At 46.5% G+C, this 19,410-nt stretch overlaps 3 protein-coding genes across 5 annotated transcripts; 1 reads left to right on the plus strand and 2 right to left on the minus strand.

The window, feature by feature from the left end:
* Nucleotides 1-1,448: 1,448 nt before the first annotated feature.
* Nucleotides 1,449-7,274, plus strand: tox4a (TOX high mobility group box family member 4 a). Its single transcript, XM_069711334.1, has 9 exons — nt 1,449-1,966; nt 2,079-2,144; nt 2,262-2,561; nt 2,649-2,894; nt 3,925-4,263; nt 4,409-4,489; nt 4,587-5,279; nt 6,267-6,406; nt 6,503-7,274. The coding sequence occupies exons 1-9, from the start codon at nt 1,862-1,864 to the stop codon at nt 6,558-6,560; spliced, it is 2,028 nt and encodes a 675-aa protein (XP_069567435.1). The 5' UTR covers nt 1,449-1,861; the 3' UTR covers nt 6,561-7,274.
* Nucleotides 7,275-8,026: 752 nt separating this feature from the next.
* On the minus strand, nt 8,027-12,619 carry LOC138628343 (E3 ubiquitin/ISG15 ligase TRIM25-like). 3 transcript variants are annotated; one of them, XM_069711337.1, is made up of 8 exons: nt 12,538-12,619; nt 11,661-11,942; nt 11,243-11,560; nt 10,707-10,799; nt 10,540-10,624; nt 10,373-10,450; nt 9,497-9,583; nt 8,027-8,849 (listed from the first exon to the last, which is right to left on the minus strand). In XM_069711337.1, exons 2-8 carry the CDS (start codon nt 11,913-11,915, stop codon nt 8,317-8,319), a joined length of 1,449 nt encoding a protein of 482 aa, XP_069567438.1. In that variant the 5' UTR covers nt 11,916-11,942; nt 12,538-12,619; the 3' UTR covers nt 8,027-8,316. The 3 variants fall into 3 exon arrangements, with proteins under 3 accessions (XP_069567438.1, XP_069567436.1, XP_069567437.1); XM_069711335.1 differs by lacking the exon at nt 12,538-12,619 and adding an exon at nt 12,109-12,192; XM_069711336.1 differs by lacking the exons at nt 9,497-9,583; nt 12,538-12,619 and having other exon boundaries at nt 11,661-12,192.
* A 1,102-nt stretch (nt 12,620-13,721) lies between these two features.
* Nucleotides 13,722-18,717, minus strand: LOC138628385 (uncharacterized). The gene is made up of 4 exons (XM_069711397.1): nt 18,390-18,717; nt 17,975-18,102; nt 16,399-16,492; nt 13,722-15,287 (listed from the first exon to the last, which is right to left on the minus strand). Exons 1-4 carry the CDS (start codon nt 18,640-18,642, stop codon nt 14,323-14,325), a joined length of 1,440 nt encoding a protein of 479 aa, XP_069567498.1. The 5' UTR covers nt 18,643-18,717; the 3' UTR covers nt 13,722-14,322.
* Nucleotides 18,718-19,410: the final 693 nt, after the last annotated feature.

The raw sequence follows: 19,410 nt of genomic DNA on the forward strand, positions 1-19,410 counted from the left end.
TCGGGACAGAAAAGTTCCAACAGAGAATTATTTTAAAATCCTTTGGAGTAATATGATGCAACTCTTAAGAATACTGGTGACGAAGACACCGTCTGATTTGTCTTTTGCATTGTCCGCATCGTGCGATCTGTCATATCGTCATTAAAAAAAAAAAAAAAAAAAAACTGCGAAAACCAGCAAACATTTTAGAAGCTGGTACTTGAATATTTCTGACATTTTATGCGTGTAAACATTATTGACATATTCATCTTTTAGCTGGAGAGGTTACGGTTGGTTTCTGGGTGTCTGGGTAGACGCTGAACCAACATGTACAGCGGGGTTCATAGGGGCCCTTATAAGAGGCCAGCTTAGCCGTGAATTGAGGAAATTTAAATCTGTTACGAGCTCCACGACTGCTGACTCAGTCAAAAACTGGAAACGAAAAAAACCTTGAAAGCGTGACACATGTTGACTGATAACTTGCTGCAGGATTCAGTTACTTGAAATTTCCATCCTGTCTGTCATGTCAGGACATATTTTGTTTTTATACTTGCACCACAAAAGAACAATTCATTTGGGGGCATTTATTTACAGCACAGATAATATCCAATACCTCACCACAGTGGATCCAGGTTTGTTTGTTTGTTTTTTTTTTTTCTTTTCTGTTTTGTTATAGATAAAGACATAAAAAGAACTTATTCATTCTTTGATTTAATTTAAAAAATGGTTTCTTGAGTAATTCTTAAAACTTTGTTATAACAATTGCTGATATATAGTGTGATCGTCCAATCTGTTGAGGACAAACTTTTCAGACGGCTACCGAACAAAATGTAAATCTTTGTCGTTAAGGTATTTTAAATGTATAAAGATAAATTGCCGCCCAGACAGAGAATAGATGGTTGAAAATAATATTACTATACAGTCATGTTAAATAAATGCTAGTTAACACTGGTTTGATTATTTGAAGGTGAAAGGACAACAATGGACTACATTTTGCTGTAAAGTCAAATTCTATAAAGGTTGTGTCAACTGAATTTAAAATACCACATTTCATCCTTGAAACACTGACAATTAATAATCCTGATCACTCTGAATTAGAGTAATTAAATGATAAGACCTGTATTCATTTTTAGGGAAAAAAAAAAAAAAAGGTCGATCACGTGGTGACTGTTGTGTCATTTTACACTTCAAATGAAAACGGAAATATGTGTGTCTGTCATCTAAGTGCTTGTTTTAACGGACCAAACGAAACGTTAGGCCGACAAAACTTCACCAGAAGTTAAGCACCAGTTTCACCTTCGCTGGCTAAGGAGCTTCTTTTTTTTTTCTTTTACCTTAAAAGTTACTTCTAGGAAATAAAACAGTTTGCTGAAAGTTAAGTTAACAAACACCGCAGCCACCGCCGCGTGTTGAACGTAGTAATGGTATTGTCCGACGGCACGTGAACGCGGCACCAGCGATGTTGTGGGTTCGGAGGGGCGCTAACAGCAGCAGCACTCCGGCGTATGAATGGGTTTGTCCTGGGCCTCTGGGAGACTTTGGCCTGCTGCGGGGGAGAAACAAAACGTATTTTCCCAACATATTTGGCAATTATTCGCCTGAAATCGCCCCCGTTGGACCAGTTCTCCCGCGGGCTTCAAACGAGGGCAGCTTAGCGTCATTTCTTCGGCGCTAACATTATGCTAACCGGCAGATCTTAGCTAGCTAGCAGCTCCAGTTAACTTGCGGGTCGTTGAGGAGGTAATTTATATAATTTATATAATTTATATAATTCATATAATTCATATAATTTATATAATTCATATAATTCATATAAAAACCTCGAATCCAACAAACTCTAACACGTGTGTGATCGTTTCGCTTCGAGTAAAGTCGTTTCAAAATGGACCTTAATTTCTACTCCGACCTGTCGGACGGATGTGCTCAAAATGTTGACTCTGAGTTCTTGGACAGCCGAGCGTACGGAGGATACCCGGAGGAGAACAAGGTGAGGGGGAGGAGGGGGAGGACGGGAGGAGGAGGAGGGAGGAGGAGGGGAGGAGGAGGAGGAGGAGGAGGAGAAGCTGCACTTCACTTTAACGATATCGGTTGTCTTTCAGTTCCCTGAAGGCAGCGACAGTTACCTCACAATCAGCGGAGCGGGACATCCGTTTCTGTCCGCAGAGGTGAGGGAGTCCACCGGGACAACACACCGGGACAACACACCGGGACAACGTGGTCCTCACTGATCTGATTGACGTGTGTCCGCTCACGTGGCTCTTTACCCCTCTGGTCACTTACAGCAGACGTTTCACACTCCCAGTCTCGGCGACGAGGTCTTCGAGATCCCCCCCATCTCCCTCGACCCGGACCCGGCCCTGAGCATCGGCGATGCCGTGTCCCACTTCGAGCTGACGGACGGGTCCGATGGCACCGGGGGGCCTTCGGGCTCCCGGAGCCTCGTCAGCAACCTGGTGGTCGAGGCCAACGACCCGTCCTTCGCTTCCACCTTCGTGAACTCCGGCTCTCAAGGCCTGGAGCAGCTGAACCTGGGGACGATGAGCCAGGCCGGAGGGGGAGCCCTCCTGAGCTCCTCTGCACTGGTGAGGCCTCCGGCGGCGTACCGAGTACCGAGTGATGTATTTAAGTGCGACGCGATTACGAGTTTGTGTGTTCTCATCCCTCCACAGGAACTGGGGAACTCCAGTGGATCCCACTTCAGCAGTTCGTCCCCCATGACCATTGACGTTCAACTCGGCGACATCGGTCACGGCCTGTTGGGGAGCAGTCAACTCGCCACCATCAACCAGTCGGAGCTGGCTCTGGGTCTGGGGGGGGAAACCATCGGGCATCATTCGGAGACGCTCGAGCAGCCGCTGTCGGCGACGCCGTCTCCGGCCGGCTCGCTGCAGGATGAGGACATGGATGACTTCAAGGTGAGGAGCAACCCTTGTAGAGGCCGACGCCCACGTTGACGGCCGGTCTCGTACTCAAAACCTTTTTGTGATTGTAGTTTGGATTCTGAACCAGTTACATACAAGTCACACCATTTTTATGTGAAAAAAGTGGTCGAGCTTTATGTTTGTATCTCTTTTAAAACCGTGTCAGATCTCACAACAAAGTTTAACATAAAACAAAGGCGGCCTCGGTAAATAAAATATTCATATGTTTTAAATGATGTAATGAAGCAACAGGACAATTTAACCAACTGCACCTGTGAAAAAAAGTTTTCACCCTCGATGAACGTGGAAGCTTTCGGGAGAAAGTTGTTTTGGTTGAACTGTTTGACAGACGGCGGTCCTGTTACATCGGACATGAACCAAAACAAAAATTCCACTTTCAAGAGCGTTACAGTCGAGCACGGAGGTGGCAGTATCATGCTGAGGGGAAACTTTCCATCATAGACGGAAAATATGAAGTGTGCTCTGAGTCGAAGGTTGAGTTCGGCTGGGCGATGCAGCACGTCAATGTTTCCAGCATTAAGTACTGAAGTGGTAAAACTTGGGAGTGACTTAATCAAAGGTTTGAACCTCAAACTGTGGCTGCGGCGGGACGTGGAAAGAGCAGCTGGCACGAACCCTTCCAGCGTTGCCGCACTAAAGCAGCTCTGCAAAGACGAGTCGGACAATATTTCACTCCATCGGCGTCAGACTGAGCTCCGGTGATCCGGAGGTTTGTTTCTGTTGAAGGTGAAACACAATAGAAACGAAGGGGCGACTCACGTCGGAGGTTCAGGTAGCAGATCACCTTTTTACCTCAATGTTTACAATGATCTTTTTAAACCGTGTATTTTGCGTTTACTCTGGTTGCCTCGGTTTTCTGTTAGATTTAGCCCGAAGATGATCTGACACCGTTTGAGACGCACAAAAATAGAAGAAATCCGGAGGCTGAATCCTTCTTTCACAGCTCCGTCTGTAACCGTGTGATTCACCTCCCATCTCTCCCGCTTTCTCTCGCCCTTCTCAGAGGAGTGTGCTGGTAGACTCCCCGATGTCTCTCTCGTCCCCGTCCGTCCTCTCCCACGTGTCCTCTCACTCGGCTCCCTCATCCTCCGTCTCCCCGGCGACAGCCAGGCGTGGCGGGGGGAAGCCCGCCACGCTGGCCTCAGCGACGGCAATGATGGGCGTAAAGAAAGGGAGGAAGAAGAAAGATCCCAACGAGCCCCAGAAACCGGTTTCAGCGTACGCGTTGTTCTTCAGAGACACGCAGGCCGCCATTAAAGGCCAGAACCCCAACGCTTCTTTCGGGGAGGTGTCGAAGATCGTGGCCTCTATGTGGGACAGTCTGGCCGAGGAACAAAAACACGTACGTGCACACGTGTACTGCATATGACCCGAAGCGCATGTAGGATCCCTCTTTTGTCTGTCATGGCTGGAGAGAGATTGCTGCTGCAAATGGTGAGAAAAGTAACTGTGAAAACCGTGGTTTGTGTTTGTTTGGTTTTCTTTAGGTGTACAAGAGAAAGACAGAAGTAGCCAAAAGGGAGTATTTGAAAGCGCTTGCAGCTTACAGAGCCAACCAGCTCTCACAGGTAACGTCATGTCCTCCTCTAAAACAACACCAGCAGACTCCTGTGTTTCATTTCACTCCCTTTTCCAACGTCTTGAACCCGTCCTCCTCCCTCCCAGCCTGCCGCCGAGGAGATGGAGACTCCCCCTTCACCACCTCCAGCGGCTCCCCCGCCCGCCGCCCACCAGGCCATCCGCCCGGCCGGCACCGGCCTGGAAGAGAACACCATCACCAACATCTGCGCCTCCAACATCATCCTGGACGTCCCGGAGATGATCACCCGGTCCCGCACGGGGGCAAACAAAGTTCCCGCTCCCGCCGCGGTGACCCCGGCCCAGACCATCACCAAGATCATCATCCCGAAGCACATGCTGCAGGGGGGCGGGCAGCTGGTGACCGTGTTGCCCGGAGGGGTCCGCGCCCTGCAGCCCACCCTGGTGGTGTCGGGCGCTTCGCGCCAGCCGCCGCCGCTGCAGCAGATGCAGAGCGCGCCGCCTCCGCCGCGGCTCCAGCAGATGGCGCCGGCGCCGCCGCCGCTGCAGGCCAAGCCGCGCGAGGGAGGCGCCGCGCCGGGCCACGCCGTCTCCGTCACGGCTACGCCTCCACCTCCGCTGCAGATCAAAATAGTTCCCGCCTCCATTCAGGGCAACGAGGCCCTGCCGATTATTGTCCCGAACACTGCGGCTTCATCGTCCACTGCGACCACGTCCGCCCAGTCTGCGCCCGTCGTGTCGGTGCAGGTGGTGAACTCTGCTGAGCCGTCAGGACATCCGGACGAGGACGTCGTTACAGAGGTGCTGCATTCAGAGGAGGTAAACGTCCTTCATTCTTTGTTGTTGTCTCTGGCCAAACGTCTAACTCGTCTGTCTTCATTTAAATTATGGGGATTCTTCATGATCTCGCATATTCAAGTTTTTCCAACACTTGAAATTCAAAGTGGTTGCCGTAGCAACAGTTTCCCGACATTAAGTGCAGCGCAGACCCATTCAGCGTTACTTCAAGCCAAGGCTTCGACTCAATGATATTTTCTCATCGATTAATCAATATACTGTATCAGTTTCATGAATAATTCATTGATGTTTTTTGTTTTTTTCAAAAGTGCATCATAAGTTGTGTTTTTGTTAAAAAAAAACAAATTGTTAACGTCTCTTGGTAGAGACAGACAGGTATTGTGGGGAAATGGAGGACGTGCAGCCGGCTGAGAATCAAACTGGGAACTTCCCTTCATCACTCAGCTTTTGAGCGACCAGGACTTTGACTTTTTATGTTTTTTTTCAGTAGTTATTTTAACAATATTCAATCACAGCTGGTGTAATTAAGAATTCTTTCCCACTGGACAACAGAAATGACTCTTTATTATCAAACTGGCCAAAATTTGCAAATTAATTTAAATGTTTTAGAAACTGTAAGAGAATACTAAAAGTGTCTAAAATGACACAATTTTACACAAGTTTAACGGAAATTAACTGCGATTTTTACATTTTACAAACATCCGTTTTGTCCATCTTCTTCTTTAAAACAACGTCGTTAAGATAAATACGTCAGAGACGATCCAGGACGCTGCAGCTCCCGTAGGCAGCAGCTGCCGCTCAAAACTCGGCCGTGACTCCCGTCTGCGTGAGAAGAGCTCGCGTTCAGGAGGCCTCGGCGAGACAACCGAGAAACAAAGTTGACGTAGACGCGTCGGCGGGCCCGGCTGTCGCCGCGCCAGGCGACCGAGTAAACGGAGGTGGCGAGCGTGGCGAGCCGAGCTCGGCGTACAGAGATCGCCGGATATTAACCCTTCCGTCGATTTCCAGGACGAGATGGAGGTGAACGGGTCCGGCGATGCGATGAGGAGCGCGCTGTGCGTGAGGGTCGGCTGCAACAACCCGGCAGTGGAGAGCGACGACTGGGACAAAGAGTACTGCAGTAACGAATGCGTGGCCACTCACTGCAGGTACGTAGAGCTCCGACGGCTGCATCGCTGCGCCGGTCGTCTCCCGCGCACACACACACGAGAACTTTTCTCAACGTGATCACTTGTGTTTCGCAGAGACATATTCAAGGCATGGTGCTCCATCAGGAGTCAGAACATGGCGACGGTGAAGTGAAGAGCGGCATCAGCCTGTTCTTCACCGGGACACGTTGAGGGTTGAAGAACGGATGCAGAAAGCGGCGCAGCGCAGGACATGGCGCTTCACACCACATAGGACTCATAATGCTTTTCATTTTGTACAAATCTGTGACATTATGCTAAACGGGCACAGAATAAGGACGGATATTCCATGCAAGTATTGTTGGCCTTGTTACTACAGGAGTATCTGCAATGTGGATAACTGTAGTGCTTGTTTGTATATAACTTTTAGTCAGGCATCAGTGGCAGCTAGAGAAGTATGAAAGAGACACAACAATATTCTCAACTCTCAGTTTAGAGTTTATTGAAAAATGTTGTAAAAAGGCCAAAAGAAAACAAAGATAAACACGTCAAGTGTTTTTTTTTACCGAGGACGTGACATGTACAGCGCTCTCCGTCTGACTTTCTACATCAAGTTGGAAATCCGTGCTTTGACATTGTTCAGTGTTCGTCTTCTGAAGCAGGAGAACCTACGACAGTCGCAGTTTGTGTTTTGTGTGGCGGGGACGCCTCGGTTGGAGCGGAGCAGCGTTTTGTATCATTGTATGGCTTGTTTTGTACGGAGAATAGTGGCCTTCTCGGCTCAATATTGCCTTCATTTTTGTAAAACATTCAGATCAGTGAGTTGTTGAAGAATGCTCGACCTTCATGTTTTCTTAATAAAAGAGCGACATCGCTCAGGCTGCTGGTTTTCCTCTTGTTGTTGCTGCGGCCTTAAATTAGGAAACTTTTCAGAGAAAATATACAATAATTTTCCTCCGACAAATTTAAAAAAAACAAACAAACAAAAAAACTCGAACAATTCAAAGACACCCTGCCTCCAAGTCAGTCCACACACACACACACACACACACACACACACACACACACACACACACACACCAGCTGCTGAAGCTTTCATTTACCTGATCTGAACAGGAAGTTATGGCGACTGATGTCAGCTGCTGTCGGCCAAACGTGGACGTTACGGTCAGTTTTCCTGACTTTGGGACTCTTTTCTACTGGTGTGAGAATAAAGGTACGTCTTCGTCCGAGAGCTGTAAACCGGCTAAAGTGTCAAGTGTTCAGCAAAGGTTACACAGAGATACACTGGAGGAGTTTATAGTTGCGTTGTCCCTGAAGACGAGAAGAGAAGCGTCCATGCTGTTCATGAACTCCTGTCCAATGTAGACTCCAGAAAACAAGGTGAAGCTTTGAAGTTCAAGATAATGTGTAGAATTCTTATAGTTAAAGCAGCAACGATCGCAATTAGTTTTTGAATTAAAAATAATAATAGTTTGTGACAGTCCCAGAGAACAACATGTCTATTTAAATGTATTACAGCAACATTGTTTTACTTGTTATTCAAAGTCCTGGACCAACGGTGACAGGGTTGATGTTGCTTTGTCAAAAAAGTGCTTAGGCTTGGAGTATCATTGTTAAAATACTTTTAGCATTGAGAGGTAAGTCTTAAAACTTTTATTTAGTGTCAGTCATATTCTTAGGTTGAATTCTTTAAAAAAAAAAAAAAAAAGGCCAATCTGGGAGCCAACAAAACCAAAATGAGAAACACTTTTGATTGAAAATACATTCGTATTGAATTAAAACCTACAACCAAGAAAGAAATCTGCCAATCACACGTACCATAAAACATAAGCTTAGCTATTCCCGAGGTGTTTTGGCTTCGGTCCGTCCTGTCCGTCCGTCCGTCCTGCAGTAACAGCCGCCGGACTTGAGCCCGTCTGCAGGATTGCTCACCAAGCTTTAACAATCGAGGCTCTGCTGGGTGGATCCACCAAATGAAGGCCCAAACCCAGACACGCCGTCTGAGTCAGAGTGGCCTTGAACTCGTGCAGCAGTTTGGTGGCGGAGCCCACGGCGCTGAATTTGATGCTGCCTTCCTCAAAATTAACCACCACTGCTATGCGGCCGCTCTGCAAGGTTACGTCTGCGAATATCGATCTTCCGTCGTGGACGGCGAACAGCATGCCGTTTCCAAAGTGAGCGAGGCTCCAGGACTCCGCGTTGTAGCCGAAGATTTTGCTGTCGATGTTCTTTCGCTGGATGCTCTTGTAGGACACAGCGATGACCCAGCAGCCCTCCGCCTCCACCTCCCACCCGTGAGTACCAGAGGAGAAGCACTGGCTGGAGAGGACCTGCGCGTGCGCGTCAAAGCAGCTGTCGCCGTCTGGATAGTCGAGCTCTGCTTTCACTCGCTCTGCTGTTTGGAGGTCAGCGGAGATTTTGAGGAGACGACTGGCGGTGTCCAGGTCCCACGTCAGGGGTCCTGCAAGACAGACGGACCGTTTTTAAAAGGGTTCCAACACTGTTTGGATCCTTTCCCAAATGGTGACACGTGCCCATGCAGAGTAAAGAATGATTAGCCTGTGGTGCTTTGGATTTAAAGGGATTCCACGTTGGATTGATCAAATCTGACTTGTAGGAAAAAAAATGTCATATTCAGAGTAAAATCTGAAACTAGAACTAGCTTTTTTTTTTTTTTTTTTTTACAACTATAAAGCTAAACAAAATGAGGCGTTGCCCAATTTGACCACTTGGGTACAAAACGGTGGCTAATGTTCGTCTAACTTCAGCTCGGCAGCTGATATTCAGGCCGTACGCCGACTTTACGACTGGTTGTCTTCCTCTACGGTTACATTATGTTTTTGCGTCTGTGTGTGTGTGTGTGTGTGTGTGTGTGTGTGTGTGTGTGTGTGTGTGTGTGTGTGTGTGTGTGTGTGTGTGTGTGTGTGTGTGTGTGTGTGTGTGTGTGTGTAGGTAAACATGCTCTTTGGGCCTCAAGATGCTGATGTGTCTTAAATGTGACACTTCAGACAGAAGGAGTGTCTGTATTGTCGTTACAGCGACGGGCTGCCTCGAGCTCTTCAACATCTGAATGGTTCCAACACAAACATCCAAGTTCTCTGATCTGACCGTATATTTCGAGAGGTTCATGTTTCCAATCTTGATCTACTGTTTCTGGAGGTTCGTAGCTCTTCATTGGTTGATCAACCCGGCGCTCTATGTAGGAATAAAAAATAAATAAATAAATAAATAAAAAACCATTTTGGCTCCATTCCCAGAGATGGAAATGTCATCTGTATGCACAACCATTAGACAATCAACCATATACATTAATGCTGAGGGTATGCTGACCAGCTGCTGGCACCTTCTTTGTATTTATCAGTCTTATTGTTCTTTTCTCATATTTTTGTTATGCTGTAACAGCCTCAGCTGGACGCGTCATGTTTTCGGGTTGCCCGTCCCTCCAGCCTTTTATGATGAGCATGATGTCTTAATAATACACCTCCAAGGTATTTCTTAAAAATTTGGCGCATGTCCACTTAGTCCCAAGAATAAAGTGACTCCATTTTTGGGGAACAAAGGTCAAAGGTCAGTGTGACCTGTGACTACATTTGACCTTTAGTCAGACACTGAGCTGGTGACAGTGATCCCACCTGTGTGGGTTGTAAAGGTCTTCTGTGCTGCCGGGTTGAAGACGTGCGCGGAGCGTCCACTTTTTAGAATTTGTAGTTTCTTTGCAGCAACATCCGTATTGGAAACTCTGCCTGCTGTGGTTAATACAACTTTGTTTCGTCAGAATCAGCTTCATTGACCAATAAGGACCCCGTCAAAGTCTTCACGACATACACGAGTCCGGACGAACTGGGCGTAAACTGCAACTTGACTGGCTGACGAACACTGAGCCAAAACATCTGTCGTTGAAATTCCTCTGTTGTTGTTTTTGTTGTCGTCGTCGTGCGTGCGTGCGTGCAGGAAGCGGCGAGGACTTAAAGTCTGCCTTCTCACCTGCAATGGTGGCATGGTTGTGATGCTCTCGCTCCCGCTGGCTCTCAAACATCTGGTTTTCCACAGAGTAGCTGTAGGCTGGTTGGAGACAAAAAAGGTAGACGTCAGTGAGTTCACGCGTACGGCCGAGACAGACGCACACAAAGTAGGCCTCAGCATCCCGTTACCATAATACAGAACGATGAACCAGAGAAAGAGCGCGACCACCGTGACACCGTTGAGCCTCGAGTCAGCACGGCTCACTTTCTGTTTCTGGTGCAGAAAAATAGAAATTAGACCTGAAAAGTGTCGGAAACAAACTGTAGATGCTTTGAAATTAGATAACGGGGCTCACGTCACGCTGAATGTCTTCTTGCAGTTTTGTTATCGAGCCGGTGGATTTCGTAATTTGGTCCAGGAGCATTTTGAAGTGTTGGTCCATGTACTGCTGTTGAATGTTGAATGTACACACACAGCAGGACTTTAAACTCCATATCATCAACCACGACCATTGTTTCCCCAATCTGACAGTTATTTTCTTTAATTTCATCTATAAAATGTTAGAAAAGGTGTGAGTGTGAGTGTGTGTGTGTGTGTGTGTGTGTGTGTGTGTGTGTGTGTGTGTGTGTGTGTGTGTGTGTGTGTGTGTGTGTGTGTGTGTGTGTGTGTGTGTTGGGGTGGGAATGGGGTTGGGGGGGGGGGTTGGGGTTAACCTTTCTAACTTGAGGGACCAGAAAATCCTGTTTCTCCACAACAATCAGGTAAAAGGAATTTCCTGCCGCTCACAGCGAGCGGTTGCTACCTCGGCCGCACCTTGTGAAGCCATCCAGCTGTTTCCTTATTCACATCCAGATGTCCTGATCTTTCCAGCGAAACACGGTTTTAACTCACCGTCAGATGTCTCCGCAGGACAGTGGAGGCCTCGGTGGCCACGTCGAGCTGCTTGCTCTGCAGGGCGCAGATGTTGCAGATGTAACGTCTGGACGAGGTGCAGTAGTACTTCAGCACCTCGTCCTCGTGCTGCGGGCATTTCCTGTCCAGGATGTCCCCCACAGGCTGGACCAGGGGGTGTCCCGTGAACACCGGCAGCCGGAGGTGGTCCTTGACGTGCTCTTTGCACAGCGACACCTCGCACTTCAGGCACGTTTTGATGGCCAGGGTTTTGTTCTCCAGGCAGTAGTCGCAGTATACGCATTTCATCTGCTTTTCCTGCACGCGGAAATCAGACAAATAAACCTTTCGGTTTACTCTCCCCGTTATTTAAGAGTCTCAATGAAGAGACAAGAGGGTTACAAAAGAAAAGTGGTACCTTGATCCTCCTGTTCACCCTGAAGTCCTCTGCGATGCTGGTCAGCGCATAGTTCTTCTGAACCCTGACAACCTGTCCGAACTGTGCCCTGCAGTCGGGGCAGCGGAAAGGTACGTCAGAGTGATCCATCAGGTTTTCCAGACAGCCCATACACATGCTGTGTCCGCAGGGCAGCTGCCGAGGATCCTTGAAGATGTCCTGGCACACGGGGCACATGAGCATTTCCTCCACCCCAGTTTTCTCTGCGTCCTCCATCCTCGATCCCTCTTCTTCAGAGTGCCACTGAGCATGAGAAGATCAGACAGGAAGGAGTGAGCTGTCGTTATTCAGCCCTCCGGCCGCTGCCTTTGAAAACACCTCTTGTTTTTGTTTGTTTTGAATAACCCGTATGAGCCCAAAGATTGTAGGTGAATAGAGACTAAAAAAAAAAAAGTGTTTTAATTCCTACCCAAAAAGCAAAAAGCTGGTTAAATCCTCAGTGTTGCTGGTCCTTCTCTCACACATGACCAAAAGTGAAAGCACCGCTGAGTTCACGCTTGTACTTCCTGGTAGGGCGGAGCCAGTTGTGTAGTAAGCCTCTAAATATACATGTTAGTTTTAAAGATACAGAATTACGTCACCATAACGTCTTTGTTATAATTTAAATATCAACAAGTTACGTGCATGTTTAAGTCCATAACTCTTAATTTACTGTTAATATTTCCACCTGTCGGGTCAGACGAGTCCAAAATGAAATGTGGGTGTTTGACCGCGGTGCGTCTTCAAAGAGGTCACAGATTACGTTTTAATGCGAAGGGAAACCAGTCATAACAACAACAACAACAACAACAACAACAACGAGTACATACAAAAACAAAAACGGTTTAAATGTACCTACCGCAGTCCTTCTGTTTATCACGTGTCCCCCGAAGTTGGACAGCAGATTTGCAACGAACAGTTTCAAACGTCGGACAGCTGCTGACTGACGGCAGCTGATTCAGCGTGACTTCTACAAAAAGGAGGAAATAAGAAGTTAAAAACTACTTTCTGTAACCCGGTGCTGATACCGACCGTCTCCATGGCAACAGAACTCTTCTGGTTTTACGTCCTGTAAACGTCCTCGTGCTGCTCACGCACCAAATGAACTTTTTTTTTTTTAAATTATTATTATTATTATTATTATTTTAAACACATCTTCAGCATCTCGGATAAAAACAAGAGGTTCCGTCTAGTTAGAAACTCCGTTGACTTCTTATTAAGAGGCCTTCGTCTTGCTCCAAGTTGTCTAATAATACTTCTTTTGTGTACTTCTGCTGCTTCCTCTGTTTTTATACAATTTGAGAAATACTTTGTGATATTTACTCGTTTGCTTCTTTCTACCCGTTTATTAAAAAGGTGATGCTATTACTGGACGTTATGTCCTGGGAATTATTGCAAAATAAAAGTCTGTTGACCACAACAGGTTTTACTTTTTATTTTATTAATACACAAGGCAAATGTTATCTGGCAACATGTATAAAAAAGATTTGTCGATGTATGTGTCAAGGAATGTAAAAACATTTGAATCGGTATTTTAAAAGAGAACATGAAATCACATTTGTTTGTCCACGATGCGGTTTAACATTATAACCAGATCCCTCATGGCTACTCCGAGACATTTAGGACAGGGACAGCAAGACCTCTACATACAGCCAGAAGGCTAATCATATGAATAAAAAGGAAAATCACATTGATAAGAGGTATGAGTGTACAGTAAAAAACAACAACAACAACTAAAGAACTGAGTAGAAATAGTTTATATAAGGAGAGGTGGGCAGATGGAGATCTGTACTTTGCCCGACCAGACAACCACCAGATATTTTATGTGGTCCTATAAAAGGCATAAAACATTGCTGGTGCGCTCCAACCAACAGATACGTCACTCATTGGTTTGTGAACTGCCGTTATAAAGCCTCGAGTTTGGATTTTGGCGGTCGCCATCTTGCGGTCTCTAAACGGTTTGGAGCCAGAAGTGAACATATTTGGATGAGCTGGGGAGGAATAAGCAGTGGATCTGATTGGAAACCTGGGGACCGTATAGTGGACCCGACTCCAACACAGGCCTGTTAATCAAACATGCACGCCCCCCAAAATGGTGCTTTTTGAGGCCTAATATCTAATGAATGATGGGATTATTTTCAGATGGACCGCCAGATAACTTAGTTTAACAGAAGTTTAATTGGAGTCCATGGAGCCCGGAGCCTTTTTGGAGCTACCCCCTCGAGTGTATTGCAGTTTAAGGCACTTCCGCCTTCGCCTCACTTTTCAGACGCTGAAGCTACGTCTACTTTTATAAACAACAATCTCATCGAGGCGACAGAGTACTTCAGCAGGTATACCAGGTTAACTGTGCAAAGGTGGGGTTCGGATATTTCCCTGCAGACGGATATATCCGTTTCTCAGAAAGTCTGATGCTAAAAATGTTGAGTAGAGCTCTTGCACTCTGCCAGGTCCACCACAGGCCCAGATGAAGCAAAAACATGTCAAATAGGGACAACGAAAAACAAGACAATCAGTAGTACAAGTTAAAAAAAAAAAAAAAAAGGATCAATATGGACGTCTGTAAAAGCTATTTAGTGTTTCCAGTCTGAGGTAGACAATGGTGCAACCACCACAACCTGCCAACGACAGCAGTTCTCGAGAGCTACAAGCCAGCAATCATCTTGAACGAAGGAACAAAGGCTTCACAAAGGCTTAATTTGTGTTTTTCCAGATTCCTCAGGATCCTGAACATCTTGCCGCACACGGCGCAGCTGAACGGCTTCTCTCCGGTGTGAAACCTTGAGTGCGCTTTCAGGTTCTCTCGCAGACGGAAGCTTTTGCCGCACTGCGAGCACGTGTGCGGCCTCTCCCCCGTGTGGAACCTCAAGTGGCGGCGGAGGCTCTTTCTCAGGGCGAATGTGCTGGAGCACTGCGAACACGAGTACGGTTTCTCTCCAGTGTGGAAGCGCTCGTGTCGCCGGAGAATCTTCCTCCGCTTGAATGATTTGTCACAGATGCTGCAGGCGTATCCGTCCCGGGAGTGCAAGACGACCTTTTGGAGACGCCAAATGCCGCTCTCGCACTGTGTGAAGCAGCAGAGGCGATGGCCCGTGTGAGGACCTTGATGGCGGCGGAGGTCTTTGGGCTGAGGCCAGCCTGTGTTGTGGTTCACACTGGCAGCTTCCCCCTGAATCTTCATCTCTGATTCCGGCACAGTCAGCACATTCACCAGCTGCACTGCACAGGGACGCAGCAGCTTTTGATCCGGAGAGGCCAGTTTCAGTTTCATCTGGAGATGGTTCTTGGTCTCCTTCGGCGTGTGGATCCGTTCCCAAACCCCAACCTGTGCAGGAGTCACGGCTCCGTCTGACGGGGACGGACTGTAGGCGGTTCCCTTGGCAGTGCTGCCGGGCTCGGCTTGCTGAGGCTCGGCTCGCACGGGCTTCTCGGGGTTGTCGTGTTTGAGCGCTGGAGACTCCGGCTTGAGGAGTAACGGGCAAACGAACTTCACCTTCTGCCCAGAGGTGGCGTCACTCGTATCCGGTCGGATCACGAGAGGCTTCTGTTTAGCTGGTGAGCTCTCCGTAGATCCACACCTCGGTGAGTCTGTCAGTGTCTCTGCAGAGACTGAAAATATCAGACACATGTTAATGTTATTGTACATTCCCGTCCTTCTTCCATCCCTCCCCTCTTTTTATGGAAAGGTTGTAGTGTGAGTTTTCTTACTGACCATAATAAAACCCATTTTCAGATGTAGGGTGCCCAACGTTAACCGAGCTCTGCTCTACTAGTACACACGACTTCAGTTATTGCTGTGATTCAAGTCTGGAAACCCTGTTCACTTGTAGGTTCCCTTAACCGCTCTGAAGGGCGGACCAATCGATGATAAGTGCGATGACGATGAAGTTGAGGATGTTGGTGGTAGAGCTCGATGAAACTGAATCCGGAGAAGAAACAATGCCTAAAACTTTTTTTTTTTTTTTTAAAGTCTGTAACAGTCAATTACTAACATGGAGTTGTAGTCAGCTCACATTGGGGAAGGCTCTCTCTTGTTTACAGCTTGGTGAGTTTCGGCGCACAGCAAACGGGTTTTTACATGGTGGTCAGTGCTCATTGGTTAAAGGCTGCTCCAACAGCTTCAAAAATAACTCCAGATCTACGCCCATTTGGGTGGAACAACCGGAAACCCTCCCACTGTACTGTAACCCACCCATACACTGTATACACAAGGTGATTTGTGATTTGGTATTACCAGGCTAACCATACTGGCTTAAAGTCTTTACTCAGTAAAGGCGTTTCTTATTGTTGTGCAATTCATTTGCACGTCTATAGATTTTTCAAACAGTTGTTCTTGTCATAAGTACTTTCGGACAGAACGGGAATTTTGAGAAGTGAAAAATATTTTTGTTTGGTAAGGAGATCTATGTTTTTGAGCTGTTGCAACACAAGTTCAGTCATCAACCAATCTCACTTGTTTGTGTCTCCTGCCATCTGGTGTTATATTACAAAGGACACAAAAATTACAAAGACAACAAAAGAATTTCCCTTTGGGGATTAATAAAGTAAGTAAGTAAGTAAGTAAGTAAGTATCTATCTATCTATCTATCTATCTATCTATCTATCTATCTATCTATCTATCTATCTATCTATCTATCTATCTATCTATCTATCTATCTATCTATCTATCTATCTATCTATCTACGATCTCAAGGACATCGTGTGGAGTAACAGTTCTTACCGTGCAAAACTATTTCTGTTGTAGCATCACTCTCGGTTACAGACTCCGGGTCGAAGATGCTGATCTCCACCATGTCCACAGTCTCTGCCACAACCTGCTCAAAGAAGAAACAACAGATTTACATAAATACGGGTCAATAAAGGGAAAATCCACCACTCTTTTTATGGTTGTCGACTGGAGCAACAAACATATACAGTGACGTAGTTGGTGCTGGATAACTGAGCAGACTGGGTCCCTCGAGGGCGCTTTACATGCCACACGAAAACAAACTTTATTCTCCTTGCTTGAGCTGCAACTCGCTAGATTTCAAACAGCAAAAATGTCATCCTAAAATATGAGACTGGCTCAAATATTCAGCTGTCTGAATATAGTGCCAAAGAAACGCAGCATGAGAGAGGCCGAAGCTGCGGCTGCAGTAGTGTGGCGGAAATTCTTCGCCGGGGCCTAACTGGCCTGGACCTTTCACACCACCCGTAGTATTACAAATCAAACACAGGGTCTTCGGAGTCTGATGAAATGTAGGTTTATTGAAAAGCAAGGGTCTCAACAATCCGTTGAGCACTGCCTTATGAACTGTTTATTGGTGCATTTGGGCAGCTGGGACAGCAGGAAAGTTACGATTTGGTAACCTCCAACTTCCCAGTTGAGTACGTTTACATGACAACAACAAAGAGGCAACATGGCAGCCCGCAGGAAATCTGCTGTCTGAATACAGAAAAGTGAAAAACAACACCTCGTCATCACATATATAGACCGTCGCAGGGACACGCCCATCAGCTGATCAGATATATGCGAGCATTAAAAAAAAAAAAAGTCTAGCACAAGAGGTTCAGAAACTGTGGTTTTGCACAAACTTGTTTAATGCCAACAGAAACTGAATAATTTTGCTGCAATGATTTTCAGCGTGAGACGTTTTTATTGGATGTTGTCATCAATGCCAACCAAAAAAAAAAGCGGCCTGACCATCTTTTTCTTCAACATAAAAAAAAAAAGACAGCTAAAATAAAACCAGCGGGGCTGAGAGGGCAGATGACCACTGAGGGAGGATTTTTTTTTTTATCACTTATCAATATTTCGAGGCAAACAAAGTGTACAACGGTGGTAATACATTGCGGTTTTCTCAACATGTTGTGTTGTATACGTTTACAATAGCTGCTAACATTACAGTATATGATCAGTATTAATAGCCTCCTGATGAATAACTACTTTCTGTTCCATCTTTTACTCTCTGCAAACTTTATCATCTGTCTGCTTATCGTTCTTTTGTTGAGTGGGTGCTATAAGGGGAGAGACTTAGCTGAGGGATCCAAAAGATTAGGGGGTTTGATGTCAGAGGCTTGTGCGCAATGCATCCTGGTACATGTAGGTCTGCAGGAAAACCCATCTTTCTCTTTGAATACTGCACATACTGAGGAATGTTTTGATTCAGTTAACAACATCTACGGTCAACACTGAGAGGACATCCAGATAAAAAGTGGAGAATTTCCCCTTTAAAAACAATAAAATCAGCCTTGGGGCAACACATTCCAGTAAAAACAAGTATCGGGTCTCTGCACTCCTGTAAATTCTCACTGACCTCTGACACGGGTTCAACATGGCCATTATCTCCAGCCAGGAGGATTTCAGATGGAATGGGACACCCCTCCTCCAACACCACCTCCCTGCACCCCCTCAAACAACCATCATCTGTGAGCAAGGTGGGGCCTGTAGACAAGAGGAGGAGGGGTTAAAACAGAGACAAACATTCCTTAACACGAGTTTCCCCTGAGGTCCTGTTGTCCACTCTGCAGGTGGGCAGTGCAACAAATGAACACAGAGCATGCACGAATGTTTAATGCATGCATGGCATGCAAATATGCATCAGTAAGTTATACATTGACTGCACCACTAGGTTTTATAATGTAGTTTTGCCTGCACATGTATTTAGTCCTGCAGCCTGGCCGTGGACTCAACCAGGAAGTCAGGGCATTTAAATCTCAAACAACACACACCTGAGAGCTCCACCAGCCGATACATGTCCTCGTCCACCTGCACTCCGATGCTACGCTTTGTGTCCCCACACGACAAACTATCAAGCATCACCTCGGGTTCCTTTCCCTTGTTGTCCTCGGTGCGGCCTACATCCACCGCCGCGGCTCGGTATCGGCTCTCGAACAGTTTGATGAGATCCACCGTGGCCGTCTTCACCAGCGTCCCCAGCACCGACTCCACCTGCGACTGGAGGTCCACGACGGCCGCTGACATTCTGGCCGCTGCGGCTGTGAAGAAGCGAAGTGTGTGCAACAAATTTACACCGAAACGGAAGTGAGACTCGCCTGATTTGTATTTACCAACGACAACCACATGGCTCGCAGAAGAAGGAGGCGTGTTTCGTATTCGCGCAAGCGCGCCAACCAATGAGGGGCCGACTGGTTACATCACGAGCTTCACAGGGGCGGAGCGGATTAAAATGTCCGACTCGGGTGTGAAGAACATGTCTCCCTGGTGCCCCTCAGTTTGAGGATTAAACCAGTTTGAGATGAACAAATCTGACACATTCAAGGGGTCAATAATTTAAAAAACCTAAAACTACTTCCACAGCTGACAATAAAGCAAGATGTCTCAATAGATAACAGTTATTGGTGCACAAGCAGAAGAAACAACAGTGATCAGATAAAGTGTAGTTTGTACTACAACAGTGAAGCAAACAGAATGAACAAATCATTAAATCAAACATATTAATAAGTATCAGTCCTCTTGGAGAAGCTCTTAGATGCCACTATCATCAGCTTCAGAGGAGCTCCAACCCTTCATAGATAGTTATAGAAGTTATCCTGCCCCTGCACAACATAACTTGGTTAACTACCTGAAAAGGTGACAGGAAATGTGAACTTTGCAATCGCTGTAATAATATGACTAACATAGAGTATTTTACCAACATAACATCAGGTCAAAAGAATAGAATAAAGTAATTTAAAAACTGCAATAAGTCTTATGTAGTTTACAAACTTGCGTGTCCGTGTGAGTTTTTTT

This window comes from Brachyistius frenatus, unplaced genomic scaffold, assembly GCF_029030835.1.
Source record: "Brachyistius frenatus isolate BFR_SWC_R1_liver_20210118 unplaced genomic scaffold, ASM2903083v1 Contig_99, whole genome shotgun sequence".
In the NCBI taxonomy this organism is placed as follows: Eukaryota; Metazoa; Chordata; class Actinopteri; family Embiotocidae; genus Brachyistius; species Brachyistius frenatus.